The 18,245-nt window shown below is 39.7% G+C and overlaps 2 protein-coding genes across 2 annotated transcripts in view; one reads left to right on the forward strand and one right to left on the reverse strand.

Annotated features, from left to right (window-relative positions):
* The window catches only part of Astn2 (astrotactin 2), a 671,847-nt gene that overhangs the window by 122,069 nt on the left and 531,533 nt on the right, over positions 1-18,245 (forward strand). The window contains exon 5 of the mRNA XM_050121817.1: positions 14,726-14,893. Coding sequence (XP_049977774.1) covers positions 14,726-14,893 — 168 coding nt within the window. The remainder of the gene's footprint in view (positions 1-14,725; positions 14,894-18,245) is intronic.
* LOC126488372 (60S ribosomal protein L6-like) lies at positions 9,561-10,486 on the reverse strand. The gene has a single exon (XM_050121816.1). It carries the CDS (start codon positions 10,464-10,466, stop codon positions 9,585-9,587), a length of 882 nt encoding a protein of 293 aa, XP_049977773.1. The 5' UTR covers positions 10,467-10,486; the 3' UTR covers positions 9,561-9,584.

An 18,245-nucleotide genomic window follows, 5' to 3' on the forward strand; every position in this document is an offset into this window, starting at 1 on the left:
GAATGCATCCATTGGTTTTCCACAAAAAAATGAGACTGAACTTTATTCGTTCTTTCATGTGGCCTCAATCATGCCCATTGCTGTTGGGTAGATCATGTTATGTACCATAGGGTTTGATATGGAAACAGAAATCGAGGCCTGGCTACTGAACCAGGTATTCCTTAAGGCTCTTAACACCCCAGAATAGGCAATTAAACTCGAAAGAATAAAAGCATAACTATATACAAATGTCGTGGAACTCTCCTAGTTTAGCTAAAACCATTTGATACACTGTTAACTGGATGAGAACACATCAGTCCACTTTCTATTTCTGAAGCCTTGCTTACCTTGTGTTCTTGGCAGAGGACAGGAATTCTCTAAGATTATGACCTGCTCTCTTCATTTTCTACTACTAAACATGAACACATATATTCACACATACACACTTACATATAGATACATATACACATACACAGGTATATACTTGCATAATTACACATATATACATTGCACACGTACACACTTACACACACACACACACACACACACATTTTGCTTGATCCACACCGCAGCTTCTTTCCTCCTCCAGAACCCTTGTTCATAGTTGTGATCATGTATGTGCCAGTAGTACACAGATATGCAAGAGCTCTGGGTGACTACAGAGCCTTGGGTAGCTCTTTCTGGAGGGCAAAGTTTGGTATTGTGTACTAAGGTACAAGAATGCGGGATGGGAACTATGCAGTTTGCCTCTTTCACCTCCATTTGATGACATTTAAGACAGTGATTTTCAGAGAGTAAGCTGAAAGTGCAATTTTCCATTCAAACATTCATACAGAATGTTTCACTGATTGCTGGTCAAGTGAATAAACAAGATAAAAGATGTCCATTCAGCATGTGTTGGTTCTGGTTTTCCTTCAGACAGATGATTCTGTTCTTATACAAGAAGCCCCAGCAGGCCTATATCTTGTCTCATGGGGCAGGCTCAGTGAATATGTGCTGAATTCAGATTCTCTTGGAAATGAACTACAGTAAATAGAAATATGCTTATGTCTGGCCATCAGGGAAAGGACCAGGTTTATTAAATGATATGTCTGCTTGCTGGGACAAAGCAATTTAAGGAAAGGAAGGTTTATTTACGCTTACTATGGGCACGTTCTTTCATAGCAGAGAAGACATGGAGACAGGGTCTTGAGGGATCCGGTCACATTGCAGTCAGTGTCAGGAAACAGAAAGGTGGATGCCCACACTCAGATGGCCTTTTCCTTTCTGCAGCATCCAGGATGCAAGTCCGTGGGTGCAACTCCCCACCCTAATTGACTTAATCTAGAAACTGCTCCATAGACAGGTTCAGAGGTTTGTCCACTAGGGGATTCTGCCAAATTGACAATCAGAATTCACAATCACAATGAGTCACTTGTAGGTTATAGGAAGAGCTAGCCTGTAGATAGGCCAACAAAGACAGAGAGTATATTCCAGAATGTGCGGACAAACACAAGAAAATGAGAATCTGAAAATTGTCCGTGGGTGGAAGGAGATGTACCAATAGTCCCTGAGGCCTGGCAGGGCTCCCTTCTTTTCATTATGCCAGCAGACTGGGGATATATTTCTAGCAACTGAAAATAATTTAAGAAGAAATTTAAAAAAAAAATTCTTCCTGGCTACTAAACCATGTGATTGACTCATTGCTACAACTTATACCAATTTTACTCTTTATTCCTTCCCATCAACCAAACAGGACAGTGTAGCTCGTTATTATTACATTATTACACAACAGTGATATTAACATTAGCCAGAGATACAATATTAAACATATCCTCTTTCCCAATTCTATTCCCTCTCTGCTGAGTTGATGACATTTTGATATATATCCTTTCTGAATTTTCACTACATACACATGCATGCATTCTAAACTGCTGTTTTCTTTGTGATTGTCTCAAGGCTGCAGTAAGACCCTAAATACCACTTAACTTTCTCACAAATCACAATCATCCCAGGATGACACCATGCACAGAAGGGTGTGCTACTCACAGCTGTCCCATTTTGCAGAAGAGGCGCCTCAAGGCTCACCAAGTCAGGCAGTGGACAGAAGGAACTGAACAGTAAATGGCAGGATTGGAGTTCATCAGTACTGCTGACTGCAGAGATAGACTCTTTCAAGCTGTCCTGAGAACAGAAAGAATGAAATCATTCTTCACACATCACATACTTGAAACAGGAATCTCAGTCACCCGAAGACCTTCTTGAGTCTTCTATTTGATCTACATTTAAAAACTTTACCCTTTCCCTTTTTTAAGCTTCTAGAATCATAGCAACATTACCTAGGTGAACGGCTAATTGCTAAGGATGCTACAGAGTGAATACGCTGCTCATCTCTCTTATTATACCACCCGAAGTACCAATATTACATCTTTAGGCAGCTGTTCTATCTGTGCCAGACAGTAAAAGCTGCTCCATCAACATGACTGTTGAAGCCTCTGATTTTTGGAAGCTTTGCCTTATGTAATCTTTTGTGGTATCATAAAATGATTATATTAAGTCTCCACACTAATTTGAATTGTGTCCAGTTTCCAGAATATATCTTTTGGAAGTACTACATGTCTTTAGACATGTATATTAAATTAAAATGTTATGTAACACAATGCCTCTCCATTCATTCTAACGTACTATAATTTATGTTTCAGTCATCATCTTCAAAAGTATAGTACCTAGAGAATGAACCAGAGGTGAACATTGACATACCCAATGTAAGAGAAGAAATGCATTGTAGTGTGAACAGCTCCTTGTGAAGTGAGAATAAGGGACAGCCTAACAGTATTGAACATTACTATTTTTAATACAGAGTACATTCTAATTTCTATTCTTCAGCCGTGTAGCTGTGTGTTTCTGGATATGTACATATGCCTCAGTTTCTTTGCCTATAGAATGGGAATACAAATAATCCTTTCCATGGGGGCTGGAGAGATGGCTCAGTGGTTAAGAGCATTGCCTGCTCTTCCAAAGGTCCTGAGTTCAATTCCCAGCAACCACATGGTGGCTCACAACCATCTGTAATGAGGTCTGGTGGTGCCCTCTTCTGGCCTGCAAGCATACACACAGAAAGAATATTGTATACATAATAAATAATAAATAAATATTTAAAAAAACAAATAATCCTTCCCTCTAGTGATAGTTCTCAGGTCATTTAAAGAACAGCATCAATGGCAGTGCAAAAATTCCATCTAATAAATGCATTCAGAGAGTCAGGTACACACAATCCCGTAACATGAATGCAGGTGATACATAGTAAATGGCTTCATTATCTTTTAGAAAAGCCTGAGAAAAGAGATAGGAAGCACTTTCCAGAGACACTCAAATGGTGAGCTGATGGGACTTCAATTCAGTTTGGGTCCCGGTTTGCTGATTTCAAGGCCTGTGCTTTTTTTTTTTTTTTTTTTTGTCTGAAACTCTTCCAGGATGAAAGAAGAGTGTAGAAAGCAAGAGCAGCAACACACACACACACACACACACACACACACACACACACACAAGCATTAACTGAGAGACAGAAAAGCAGGCAGGTGCCTGGGTCTAACTTGGTTGGGTGGCTTGAACCGATGGTGTAGTAATGAAACAGATCAGGGCAGGAATTGTTAATGTGGTTATTCTTAGTGCTCACAGTTGTGAGCTACCTTTGCTGAAAACAGCCCTTGATATGTGTGCAGGCTCCTTGGGAGGAGCAAAGAGAAGCATATCTCATAGATGAGGGCAGCAACAGAGACGAGAGAAACGAGGGAAAGAAAGGACAAGGAAGGGTGCTAGGAGGCAGATGCAGAGCCATTCAAGGTTGTGCACTCAGTTGTTCTCATTTGCATCACGATTCACTGCAGCCCCACATTTTTTGGAATGTTTTTCTTCTGAATGTGCGGATCCTGATGTTTAGCAGGCATCTTTCTTGGGATCTGTCACTCCTACAGCATGTCTTCACTCCCCTCCTGCCTAAGTCACCTTAGATAAGTTCGTGAAAGCAAGAGGAGTAGTTGCCAGGATGTGGTATAGGTAGCCTAGGGGAAATGAATGATGGGTGTGAGCAAGGTGATGTTTTAAAATGAAGCTACAGGCAGGACTACCCTATTACACAAATTCAGGAGTCGCTGTCTACACAAAATACAATTACTAAGCGCATTGTGTGGTCAGATAAATGTGCAACTATTCCAGGACATATAGACAAAATCATATACTTTATATGTATGGGTAGAGATTAAATTACATGCAGAAATACATTGCTAACTTGCAGATTTCCCAAGAATAGCTCACTGTAAATCTCTACCCAGAGACTACACTATTCATGGGTAATTCACATGAATTTTACTTAATAACACTGGAGGCTTTGTAATCTGTATTTCCAAAATGAAGGCAAGAAAATGAGTAAGGGTTCCAGACTGATTCTTCCTATGGTAACCCAGAAATGGGCTAGACTGGGTTTTGAGATGCCCTCTTTGCTTCTACAAAGCTCCTATCCAAGTTCCATTTTTATATTCATGTCATGCTTGACCAGCTAACAGGAAGGAAAAGATATTTCCCTGTTACAGAAGTCAAAACAAAGAATGTATGTGAATGGGGGCAAATGTTAATATGTTCCTTGCAGAGCCTGGGCCCACAGCATGCCTCAGTGGGTAAAAACACTTTCCACCAAGCCTGAGAACCCAAGTATGATCCTGGTACTTACATTTTGGAAGGAGAGAACCCATGCTGGAAAGCTTCCTCAGGCTTGTATTTGCATGCATTAGTATGTGTACTCCCCCACAATAAATGAATTCATTTAATTAAAAAATTAAGAACCATTGGTATTAAGTCAAAGTAAATCTGATATTTAAATTGGATTTGTCCCATCAATTTCTTGTAAAGTTTAGAAGTAAATCTAGAAAAGAAAAAAAAAAAAGAATTAATAGTAAGTAGCTACTTTCTAGCTTACACCAAAATTATTTCCTTAGAAATTTAAATAAGTTAAAAAAATAAAGGAAGCATTTTCTGATTTTGTTCTTTTTCTGTTACCTAGCTTGGTACCAAATTGTCACGTACCTTGGGGGAAATGCTCTTTTGAAATAGCGAGACTTCAAACAGCTTTTGTCCAGACCCCCAAATACCCCTAACTCAACTTGAAGCAAGACCAAGGGCAAATAAAAGCAGATAGAATTCTGTGACAATCTGTTTTTAGCCAGACTTTGATCACAGTTTGAGATGGGGAATACAGAATATGCTATTTAAAAAACATAGGCAATGACCACATGCCACTTTATAAAAACTTACATTTACTGAGTTTGGAGAAAGTAATAAAACTATTTATTTAGAAGCAACTCTTTTCCATATGTGGGGCACTACATTCCCCATGGGCCTTCCCATGTCCATGTTTATTTTTCCCTGGTCCCTAGTGATGAGCTCTTAAGCAATTCTCCTGTGATGTGGTCCTCTCCTTCTGGAAAGGTAGGAGTCGTGAGTTGTAGCTTTGTGATTTTGGCATTCAACTACACAGGACCTGCGTTTGCTGGTCAGTGTGTACTCTCCAACAACTGTGACCTTGAGGTCACACCACTTAGAATCTCTTCTAGACCTGACATGTTCAAGTAGTGTGGCCTTTGGAAAGCCAGTTGTACACAGAGTTCTAGGGGTAGTTCTCGCCATGCACTTCTTAATAACGGGGATACATACTGAGTCATGGCACAAGTATCATAATGTAGGCTTACACAGAGCTATGTGGCACCACTTCCTGCATATTTGGGCTGTGTGTATGATATATAGTGTTGCTCATATGGTCATGGTAAGCAAAGCACTGTAAGACTAAATTAAACATAGGAGTAAACAATATGTAATGTATATGTAATATATAACAATATAATCAAGAGATGTGAAAAAATGAGATGTATGTGCAGACTGCTGGTATGTCACCCAATAGAATATTTTATAGGAAACTGCATTCTTATAATACTATGATGATGAACACTCTAAAACTGATAAAAAAAAAATTAAAGAATAATAAATAGATAATACAGGAGCATTTATGCTTAGTAGCCTCGTTAAGTATTATGTATCACATATCATTGTATAACTACACTTTAAATGACCACCAACATGACCCCAGACACATGAGTCATGCATCTCTTGTATAATTGTAGTTTCAAGAGGCAGGAGGAATTCTCAGCTCTACTGTAATTTTAGGGAACCGCTGCTATATACGAGGTTTCTTGTTGATCTTTATGTAGCACATGATGGTACTTGATCAATCCTCATGGGATCAGGAGCATTTTCTTTCCTGCTTTTTGTCTTAGGTTTGATTGCCCATTAAAGAATAGTGTGCATCTTTCAGTGAGGATTGTCACTTCCCCAAAGGGGAGAAAAATGGGTTTGAGGGCAATAAAGTGCACCCCCTGTGCATTGTAAAAATAAACCATAAATGAAGTGCAATAGTGGATATACAATGTACTTGTGGGATTAGAATGTCACTAGTAAGAGATGGTTTGTGTGGGGGGCGCGTAATCAGTAAACTCCTTAGGAATAAAAAAGAAAAGGGTTTTGGAAATTCTTTTAGATGTCATGTATGATTCACATATCATCATAAATTTCTCATCTATTATATTATTTCCAAGATTATTCCAAATTTAAACAAATTTCTATTTTGTGAAGAGCCTAACAATACTGTTTTCCATAAAAGGTTCTTTAAAATAGCCATTGGGCATTTTCAGTTTCTTCTTAGCTTCCATCTTTTTAACATTTTCATCTATTTCCCATGGTGTATTTTATAACCTACATACCACATCTTCTGTCTTTCCAGTGGTGCTGGAGTGTTTGGAACCAGATTGGACTTCTAAAGGAATCAATGAAAATGGCTTAACTCAAACTAAGGTTTATGTTTAGAACTCTATGCATTTGAATTTCAGTTATTGACTTTGTCATTTTACATGTTTTATTGTGTACATTTCAAGCCTTATTCTGAGAAGTTATCCCTAGGGTTCATGGTACTAAATAAAGGTTAATAATCAGAATTGCACATAAAGATATTTGTCCAGTACCATAAAAGTAGTGTATTAGTTTGCTAATACTGTTATAATAAAGTACCAGTGACAGAGTGGTTAAAATTTCATGAGTGGTTTTCTTATAGTTATGGAGTTAGCAGTCAAAGATCATGGTGTTAGAAACATTAATTTCTTCTGCTGTCTCTATCCTTGGCTGATAGATGGCTTTCTTCTTTTCTCCTCTTCATATAGCTCCTCCGCCTTGTACATGTGGGATTAATTTCTTCTTCTAAGGACATGGGTCATGTTGGATAAAGGCTCCAATCAATATTCCCTTTTAACTCTGCCTTTTTAAAAGACCATGGCTTCAAATGCAGCCAGTCATATTTTTGAGTCAATGCTTGCTAGACCTGTACCAAATAAACTTGAAGAGGACACAGCCCATCCCATTGCAGATAGAGAGCATGTGGGTGATTGTGAGAAGGTTGAACCTGACCCCAGGTAAACAGAAATTAAGTGGCATAAGATGAGATAAAAGGGAAAGATGGAGGTAGAAGAAAAGACACAGAGATAAGTGGCTGAGAGCCTTGTTTGGAAACAGGCCCACAATAAAGATGCTGTTCTCAGAGACCAATTGCTCCCAACCACCTAGGTTGGCTTTGCTTCTGCTTTAAAAGCCTTCAGATTTTTTGTTTGATCACCAACTTTATGTATCCACTTTTCAATGGCTAGTAGAATGTAGCCAAGATGACTTATGGCTCTGTAAACTAGGGCAGGGGCCAGAGTGGACATGTGCTTCACTTACCTGCTGGGCTATTAATAGAAGTGGTCCTCATTTCTGCTTCTGCATTTCTACATCCTCCTACCCCCAGGAAAGGCTCTGTGATGGTGTGACAGGAGGGAAAGTGCTTCTCATCATCTAACAACCAAAGAGAGGAAACAGAGAGAACTGAATGCGTGGGAGCAAAATCCTTCCTGCACTTTGCTTGTGGAGAGCATCGGCTGGCCATTCACCAGTGCGGCCAGATCCTTGTTTTGAAGTCTTTTACCCATGGCATCATTGTTCTGACTAATGGTGAACACTGTAATGAAAGGAATTTGGGAAAAAGACAAAAATTGTCTGGTGATACCTACTTCTATGGGATTTTTAGTTCTCATCTGGAGCTTTCAGTTTCTTTTGGGGGATGCTGTGCCTCTGGCTTTTCAGAGAACATTATGGAATGGCCTGAGCTTCCCCTCTCACCCCTGATCTATTCTGCACAATTACAGAAGCAGGCTTATAATCAATGTAATTGAAGATCAGAGTTAATGAGGACCTCAGTGCCCGTGCAGTCGCCTCAGCAACACAAGGCTTCTGATTCTAGATAAGGGAATGATTGGGCTGAACTGAAAATCCATTTGGCTAATTAGATGATGTATATTCCCACAAGGCTGTGGGATAAAAATGAATATGTGTGTGTGTATATATATATACATATATATATATATTTAAAAATAAGGAAACATGACATTTTGAAGTTGAGATTTTGGCAGAGATTCACTTAAGAGTCATTCCTCTCTGGGAGGATCTAAATGAATATCTCAGGAGGAATCTTACATTGCCCAATAAAGGAGGGAGGGCTTTTAATCTAAAGCCAAGAAAATAAGACAGACATCCAGAGGAAAATATGGGGAAAATGAGACACAAGGAATAACACATTTTTATTTCCTTGTGGTGTAGTTTTCATTCCCATAGAAATGTGGCAATTTATTCAGAGAGCTGTTTGACACTCATTTAACTTACTAGTGCATCCACCCTCCTAACTCTGCCTTGTATTTTTTCTCAGATTCTCTGCTTATATCCAAATATCTTCTGAACCTCCATCACACACTATGAGCTATAGAGATCATGAGTTAAACAAAGCATGGCCTTTACATTCGAGAAACGAAGAATAGATAGAATATGAAGTAAAGGGGAAAGAAGCATGGGCACGCAGGCTTTCCTCAGAATTCTCGGTCTTATCACCATCCTGGCTATTCTCACACGCTGTGCTTTGTTCAGTTAGAGTCTGGTACAGGGCTTGCTACCCAGTTTACATCCAGAATTACGGATGAATGAATGAATGACAAAGCATGTGTAAGTTCACACTAGATACAATTCTGTCATAAGTATGGCAAGGATTGGAATGTATGAGACAGGTAAGGCTTTCAGCTCTACTGGGTAAATTTCCATGTACTACCCAAGCACCTATCTCTTTATACTTTGCAGTTTTAACCTCTTTTGTGATATCTTTGCTTCAAAACTTAAGTTAAACGCCAATTATCAAGGTTTGCTTTCCAAGCTTCCTTGATCTTTCAAAAGGAGAAACCAGCTTTTCAAATAATCCTCACCACCCTCTGGTTTGTAGGGCATGCACTTTGGCGTGTATTTGCTCTACATTATTTAGCTCATACTATTTTCAATGGCTACAATGCATTTTTCAGTTTCTAGGAAAACGTTTTTACATGCAGAAGGCTTTACTAAGTGCTGAACAAATTAGCACACTAAACTTTAGCACGGACGTCTTTCTTTCACCATTTCTGATACAGCATGGTCTTTTCTTTTGACACATAAAGTTGTTTAATTAGGTTGTCAGCAATTTAGAAAACCAGTTTGTGAGGATACATCCCGTTCGTCAGACAGAACTGAGAGCGCAGGTAGCCCTGCAGCTGAGGAACAGCTTTGATCTTTGGCAGAATCTGCGAGTCCACCGCTTTCTGATCAGCCTTGCGCTGCTCTGTAATCTCATATTTCTCCTTCTCTGTGTCAAAGATCTCGCCCTCCTGATGCCTGGGCTTACGCAGCTGCTTTTTCTTGAAGTAAGCATCAGTCAGGTGTTTGGGGATTTTAACTGTGCTGATATCAACTTTTGTAGAGGTGGCGATGACAAACTTCTGATGTGTTCTTCTCAAAGGAACTCTGTTGAGGGCAAGAGGTCCTGTCACAAGCAGTAAACCACTGCCCAGTTGCTTCAGGAAAACCACTCTCTTGCCCCTGTGGCGCCCAGTAAGAATGATGAGGACAGTCCCAGGAGTGATGCTGGCACGCAGGCGTCTCACGTGCTGACTGAAGGGCTTTTTGCCATGACTCAGCAGCTTCCGAGGCACATCTTCGGTAGGATAATACCTGGGCATTTTTCGAAGCTTAACTACCCGGGTACCACCATTCTTGTCACCACCAACTGGTTTTGAGACAGTGTCTAGGATCTTTTCCTTTTTCTTCTTCTTTTCAACCTTGGTTTTCACAGCTGTGTATTTCCTTTTGTACATGGCCTTTCTGGAATACATAGCAGATCGGGAGGACCTGCCAATTCCTCTAACAAGGACTGGATTTCGGCTGCAATGGGGCTTCCCCTTCTTGAGCTTTTTAGCCTTAGGGTCACTCTTTTTGGCTGCACCAGCGGCAGGGGCATCACCGCCAGCCTTCTTGGCTGCAGGTTTCTTCTCTTTTGTATCAGGTTTCTCACCTTTTTCACCCGCCATCTTGCAAGATGGGAAAGAGAACTAAGCCAGCATGGTCTTTACAGCTCCTTGCTCCCTCACGCAGGGCCTCTTTGCTCTGCTCTCTATTTTACTCATCCATATCTCAAGCCCATTAAAGTGAGTCTCTTCTCAAAATAGCCATGAAAGTGAAGTTCAGTTTTTTTTAGTTTGAAAGTATTGAGATTCCTAAAGTGCTAACCTTATTGTCTAGGTTTCATGGAGTGCAAATAAAATTAAGCTTGGCCAATTAGATGGCCTATCTACTTCATAATCCCAGGAAGATGTGAGTTGAAGGTCTCTGTAGTTAGACACGGAAATTGATTTCATTAATTTACTTTAACATTTGCTAAACCTTGAAAATGTGGCAAGTATTTTGCTCAGAAGTGGATTGATAAAGGCTAATGTCTCAGCATATGTTCCTTCTAAGAATTCATAGTCCACCAGAGGAGGAGGTGCCTCTGGCACTCTCTGTGCCACAGTCATCAAAGTGAATTCCAACCTTCTGGAGGAAGAGTGAAAGGACCACAGAAGACAACCCTACCAATGTTCCTGTTTCTCAAAATACCACCCTGGGATATGGGACAGTCACAGCTTTAGAGAATGAAAACTCTTCTTGCCATTTCCACTCCTGCCCCTGGGGAATTATACAGATTGTTCAGATCAGTTTTTTTCTGTGTCTCCTATAGCCTTCTGTGAAAAAGGAAAATGACTATCCCACCAGACTATTGTAAGTGAGTAGAATATGTAACATAATGTATCACTCATATCACTCAAAGGATAGTAGCTTTCCTCTGCCATCAGAGTGCCTGTCCATCTCGGTAATATACCATTTCAATGATGTGAAAGATAAGCTACTGACTTAGTCCATTTATGATGCTTAGGCAGAATACCAGTGTGTCCATGCCTTACAAACAGTACATGTGTATTTCTGAAAGTTCTGGAGTCTGGAGAGTTCAAGATCGGGATGCTGTCAGGTTGGTGTCAGGTAATAGTCGACCTCCTGGTTCACTTGGGCTATCCTTCCTCAGTGTTTAAAACAGTTTTCTAAGTCTTCAATAAGAGCACTAATCCCAATTATAAGAACTCTATCTTCATGACCCAGTTATGTCTAAAAGGCTCAGCCTTCAAATACAAGTAGTCTATTATACCTGTTTCCTAGTCCAATTATATTTCTAATATCTGTTGATATTGTGTGTAGAGCTTTGAAGTTCATAAGAAAGCCAAATAATAATGAAAATTGCTGCCATGAGTCTACTTCATGAAGCGCCCAGTACTTTATCTGCTTTAGGGAATTTGTGATGCCGTATCCTTCTCTCCATTAAGTGGTGCCACACTCATTCTCCCAATTGCAGGGTATTCATGTCTGGCCCCTCTCAACTCAGTGTTTCTTGCACTAACATCCTCCATTATGAAGGACTGTTTCGCCTAAGGTTATTTCTGCTCCTCAGAAACAGCCTATAGTCCCACTCTGAGCGGTGTGATGGTACAAAGACTTATCTTGATTTGGAACCAGTATGAAGGACCATCTACCGTCAGAGTGTTCATTGCAATCTCTAAAGGGCTCTTTCTGCATCTCCATGGCAATTTAACGTCTCCCTCCATGCCCTTTTCCCATGACAGTCTCTGCCTCTGAGTATTCCTTTAGACAGTCCTTACCCAAGGCAGATATATTGTCTTATGTAACCTTTATAAAAGCATCTAGAGGGGTTGTCTATCCATGCTGTTCATGTGTGGTAACTGGGGTGGGGAGTTGCTTTCTTGCTCAAGGTTATACATCTATGAAGTAACAACATAAAGATCTGAACTCACATCTTGCTGGCTGCTCTCATTATCACAGCACTATGAAGCATTTCTAAAGCAGCTGAATTAACCAAGCTCAGCCTTGGGACAGAGTTCAATATCCATACCTCAGTCTTTATTAGGAATAAATACAAGAATTATCCATGTAAACAGCATGACTGTGCTTTTTGAAAGAAAACTCTGCAGTTGATTCTGATGTGTAGTGCCTTGCTCAAGGACCCATGCGACACGTTTCTGTTTGGGCTTTGTTCCAGTGGGGGAAACGTGGCTTTGCAAATACATTTGCATAGATTTCCTTGCCAAAATTTTGAAATATGAAATCCAACAGACTCAATTTTTTTTTCCTTTAGCTGCCAAGGACTTTAGGGCCAACTTCAAAAGGGGTCATTTCCTTATATCAGCTTGATGCCGCTCATCTACTCCTGCTGTTTCACATGGATGCTTCTGGCATTCACACTGAAAATCGTGTCGCCTCCTGAGCCTTTACATAGCAACTCCTTCTATAGAATGAGGAACAGTCTGTGTCTGTGTGAGGTAGAGAATGGAAGCATTAGTCCCTGGTTTCAGACACTTAGGCAGCCAGACATGGGTTGATGTGACCTCATCTCTCTGACCATTTTTCACTGGACTACAGCAGATGATCTGATCCAATATTAGCTTAGCCATAGGTCAAGAACAGTGTCTGATATGATCTGACAGAAGCCCCTGTTTGATGCAAAGGATGCTGAGAAACTGAAATGCTCTTCCCTGGGAAAAACTGAATTACTTCCCTGGGAAAAACTAGATTTTCTGTTGGTGTTTTTGTTTTCTGGTGTGGTAAAGAGAAGCAAACAGGATAGGAATGCTTAGTTATGCTAATTTTAGGACATAATTTTCTGTTCGCTGTGATGCAGGTTGATATATCTACCACAAATTTAGAGCTACTCTTCAAGTCTATTTAGGCCTATTCAAACTCATATTTTTTTACTCTGTGAAGCTTAGCCTTTGCTTTGTATGATTGTTTGTTTCACACACATATTCATCATTTACAATATTATTGTAGCCAATCTGAGGAATCTTCTTGCTTTCTCCAATTGGATGTATATGTGAGCATATGTGAATTTGTATAGAATATATATAAGCAAACACTGTATAATTATACAATAATTGCATTGAAAATGATAATGTATGGTATGTGCATGCATATATGCATATATATGTGTAATATATCTTATGAATTAGTGAGGAATATTTCATTTCATAGATTACCATAGATTATAAAGCTTGAGGTTTTTTTTTACCTACATTAGTTTCTATGAACATCTTTAAGTCTTCACTGGAAAATGGGTTGGTTATAATAGAAGGTTAAATTTAAGCCTCTTGTGGCTTTTAGGCCCATGTGTAAAGCTCTAACTGGAAGAGATTCATAGCTACCATTCTAGTGGAGATTGACATGGCCCCTTGATGCCGGCCCTCACCTGCTTCTCTTCCTGTACTCAGCAAATTCCAAGCATCAAGTTCATATTCTTGTTTGCTGCTTTTTGAGACATGGTCTTCCTCTGCATCTCTGGCTGACCTGAAAATCATTGTGTAGATCTTACTGGCTTGGAACTTACTACCTTCCATCTTCTGAGTACTGGGGTTATAGGAATGTGGCACTAAACTCAGTATCAAGGTGTGTGTGTGCGTGTGTGTGTGTGTGTGTGTGTACATATATGTGCATGTTTATATGTGGTATCTTTCTTTAAAGGTTCTAGAATTTCCTTGAAAATTCGTCTATATCTTTGTCTTCTACTGTTTACATTTCTATCTTATAGTTCTCCCTTTAAATAAAATAAGTTGGGTTGAAAGTAGAGCTCAGTGGTAGAGTATGTATTCACCAAGTATATTTGTGAGACCCCTGTTTTGAATCACAGTACTACAGAAGCAATAACAGAAAATATAGCAGACACTAGAGGGAAAGGCCTTGATTCTTTGTTTCTTATCTTGCATGTAGATATTACCCACTTAGCTCTGTAGAGCATTGTGCACTCTTTTCCAAAGGGATACCTAGGTAACAAGGATGGTCATTCTTCCTTTTGAAAATTTAACGTTTAATCATTTTTCCTAGAACCTATCAGGTACTGTCTACCCACCTTACATCAATCTATTTCATTCTCACAGTTGAGGGGCTCTTATTAATATTTCCATTTACAGATGTAGCAGCCAAGACCAGAGTAACTAAGCGACTTTCACAAAATCAGTGTTCTATAAATGGTGATGTCTGGACCTAAACACACTCCTCAGGACACACTCTTAACCACTTGGGTGAACTAGGTCATGTTGACTCTTGACCCCTTAATGACACAGGGTAAAGGTACTTCAACTTTTCTTAGCTAAGTGTGTTGTAACAACTGAGAGGGGATTGTTTCTTTGTTCCTTTAGCACAAGCAATGACTCTGAAATTGAGAAAGTAGCTGTTGCTTTCTGTTCACCCACAGGGAGCAGCTTTGTGGTGAGTGAAGGAAGCTACCTGGATATCTCTGACTGGCTCAATCCTGCCAAGCTGTCCCTGTACTACCAGATCAATGCCACCTCCCCATGGGTGAGAGATCTCTGTGGACAGAGGACAACAGATGCCTGTGAACAGCTCTGTGACCCAGAAACTGGTAAGTCATGAGTGTGGGACTTGAGATAAAGGTGTTGTGGACTTAAGGAGTCTGCATTCATTCCACTTAAGAAATCAGAGATTGCTGAACCACTGACAAAAGAGTCAATGTAAAGGTCAGTCAGTCCAATCAATTGTTTAAACCATGTGCTGCTATTTCCTGGTAAAGGGGAAATTCTTAGGAAACCAGGTAAGCTCAGAGTTAGAAAAGACCACATAGGGCATCCAGCTCAAACTCAGCAAGACTGAATGTTTAAATGTCATCAGATACTGCTAAGTTCATGTCCTGTGTTCCTTTAAATCCATATTCTTCAGCAAGATACTATTGTATCTTTAACTATTAAAAAAAGAAAAGAATTCCTAACATACATGCTATCTGTTAAGTTTAAACAAATAAATAATACAGCAGGGAATAAGAAAGGTGAAGTAGATGGGGGTGAGGGAGAAAGGGAAACAGTAAAAGTGGGCAGAGGGCATGAATAAAAGCAGAGTAGAGTGAGATACATATAAAAATACCAAAGTAAAGCTCATGTCTCTGTATGATCATTTATAAAATAAAAACTAATATTTAAAATCTAATGATAATATAGAGAATTTCTCCATGTATTCATTTTTACATCTAATTAGTAGGAATTTCTCACAGCCAAGCACGTTTTTTAAGCAATTTTCCTGCCTAATGTAATCTTTATGTAAGTGTCTGTGGAAAGGAACACCATATATACACAGCCTCATATGGTAGCCAAAGCCTATATATGCTTGTTTATTATAAATTAATTGAAATGAAATAAGATTAAGTATTCATAGCTTCAGTCACATTAGCCAAATTTCAAGTACTCCAGGACTCTGTATGACTAAAGACCACCTTCTTAAACAACCAGTATAAGGATCTTTAGAAAGTTCTTTTGGAAAATATTGTAATAAACAAACTTACATACATTACATAGAGACAGATAGTTGATAGATAATAGACAGTAGACGTCAAAGCCTATGCAATGACAGCCTTGGAGGAGGGGGAGGGATTGTCACTGTAGATAGAAAGGCTCTTCAGGAAGGTATTATTTGAACAAGTACCTGGCGATGGGAACATATGAAACCATGTCACTCTTGTTGAGTTTTCTAAATAGAAAGCCCTGCATACATCAATTCTCTGCAACAGGAACTCATAAATTTGTCTTTTAATGGACAGTGGTAGGAATGCCAAGACACCTAGAGGGGAAGGAAGGAGTACGGTCTGAAGTGCACATTTGGGGCAAAGGCAGTTCAGACCTTATATTAGGACAATGTGGAGCTTCAGACAAATAGAAATGTCTGAATATTTCTGAGCAAAGGAGCATGTGAGTATGAACTCTGATCCATAATTTAACCTGTCCACTCTGGCTTCTGTGTGAAGAATGAGGCCCGAAATTTTAAAACATGCTAGCGCTGTAATCTAAGCAAGAGTTGGTAATGGTTTAGACCCTGAGACGAAGGAAGGAAATGGTGAGATTTTAACAGATACTGGACGACTTCAGTATAGGCTTGGCAGCCTGTGTTATTAGATATGGGATGTGAGAAATGGAGCACAGGCAAAGATGATCGCAAATTTTCCAATCTGAATGGAGAGACAAATCAAGTCATCATTTCCGGAGGCAGGCATGCCGTGAGAGGGTCAGGGCTGGGTGAGAGGAGTAAAGAGCAGGGTTGTGATATTAGTTCAAGAAAACTGCTGCACATCACACAGAAGTGGAGACTGAATGTAGCAGATCTGTGCTACTGAGGAAAGGGATATGGGTGGTCCCTTTGCAGCATGCCTTCTCCACTTCATTTCATTGATAGAATGATTTTGAAATATCTCATACAAGAAACTTGTTTATGCTGACAAATGCCCCACTCCCATCTTGTGGCTCTTGTCTAATCCATGTCTAGTTCCTGCCTGCCTCATCATTGGTCTCAACCTTTTGTTTTCCTACAGTCTTAAGGAAAACACAGTTTGGAGTTGTTCCAGATTTTTCTTGGAGTTGTGCACAAATTCTTTAGGCCATCAAACAGGAAATGAATTTTACGACTTACTGAATAGACATTATGAGTAAGGAGGCTAATGTGTTGTGATTGTCATCCTTCTGGCTTCCCTTGTTACAAATGATATGCAGACATACTAGGGTTAGGCAATCGCAGTGCATATTTAATTCATCATTAAATATTTTAATTATTTAAAGCAACTGGCCAGAAGACAGACAGAGAACTCAGTCTGCTAATGGAGAAGATACTCCAGGCTCTTATCTCTGCATACTGCCTTGAGCCACGTGGGTGCAGCATTCTATGTCTAGTGCTCAAGCAGCTGCCTTTACCAGGTCATCCCTGGCATCCGTAATAGCTGTGGATCTGTTAGATATCTGTATCCATCATACTGAGGAAGCAGGAGACTAACGGCTGCAAACTGTCAAAGTGGGGGAACTAAAAAGGAAAGAAAAGGTGTGCACTAACATTCAAAATGGAAGCCAAAATAAGAGAATAAGATTTCACTACAAGTCCATGACCCAAAGAGAAAGTCTGAACAAAGATAGAAATTTTTATTCAACAGCATCTAGATGTAATCCAACCTTAGTGATATTGTCTTACTCAAATCAATGACTTCATACACAAACAAGGCACCATTTATTAATGGTGTTCAGTTCATAACATACACAAATAGGAAAACAGAAAGCCAAAGTTAGGAAAAGAAATCTGGAAAGTGAGGAGCGGCTTTCAGCAGGCGGACTATTGAATCTCTTCAGGGTAGGACCAGGAACTGACTTTGAATCTGTCTCCCTTAGTCTAGTGAAGAACTGTTGAGACTCCTTTTCACAGCCTTTCCATGGTTCTACCAGGTACACTCTGGAATATCACTGTACTTCCTACACAGTCTATTCAGACAATTGAAACTGGAGAAGAGTCCATATTCTTTGACTGAAACTCCTGATAGGCTGCTCTTGCCCCAGTGGATGGCACTACATCCATGCACATCCTGATAGCACTAAGTGGACTCAGTGAGTTCATAAGAGAAAGAGGAAGTTTGAAAGTGGTAGAGAATATCACAAAAATTAAAGGGAGGGTATAAGGTTGAAATTGACAAAGATTTGTTATATCCACCCATAAAATTTGAAAAACAATAAATGGTTAAAATAATAACAATAATAAGTTATAAGTTACTATCATACAAATGAGTTTTCCTCTCTTCTTCCCCCCGTAAACACACTCACATACGCACACACACGTGCACACACAAACACACACACACACACACACACACACACACACACACATCTTAGAACTGGAACCAAGGGTAGAAACCAGAAGACCATCTCAGCTTTATGGCTGTGAGTACTGATACAGAA

Source organism: Alexandromys fortis, unplaced genomic scaffold (assembly GCF_014885135.2).
Source record: "Alexandromys fortis isolate MF-2015 unplaced genomic scaffold, M_Fortis_MF-2015_v1.1 scaffold_183, whole genome shotgun sequence".
In the NCBI taxonomy this organism is placed as follows: domain Eukaryota; kingdom Metazoa; phylum Chordata; class Mammalia; order Rodentia; family Cricetidae; genus Alexandromys; species Alexandromys fortis.

Excerpts from the sequence above, each read along its gene's own strand:
- LOC126488372 (XM_050121816.1), bottom strand. The coding sequence starts at position 10,466 with ATGGCGGGTGAAAAAGGTGAGAAACCTGATACAAAAGAGAAGAAACCT.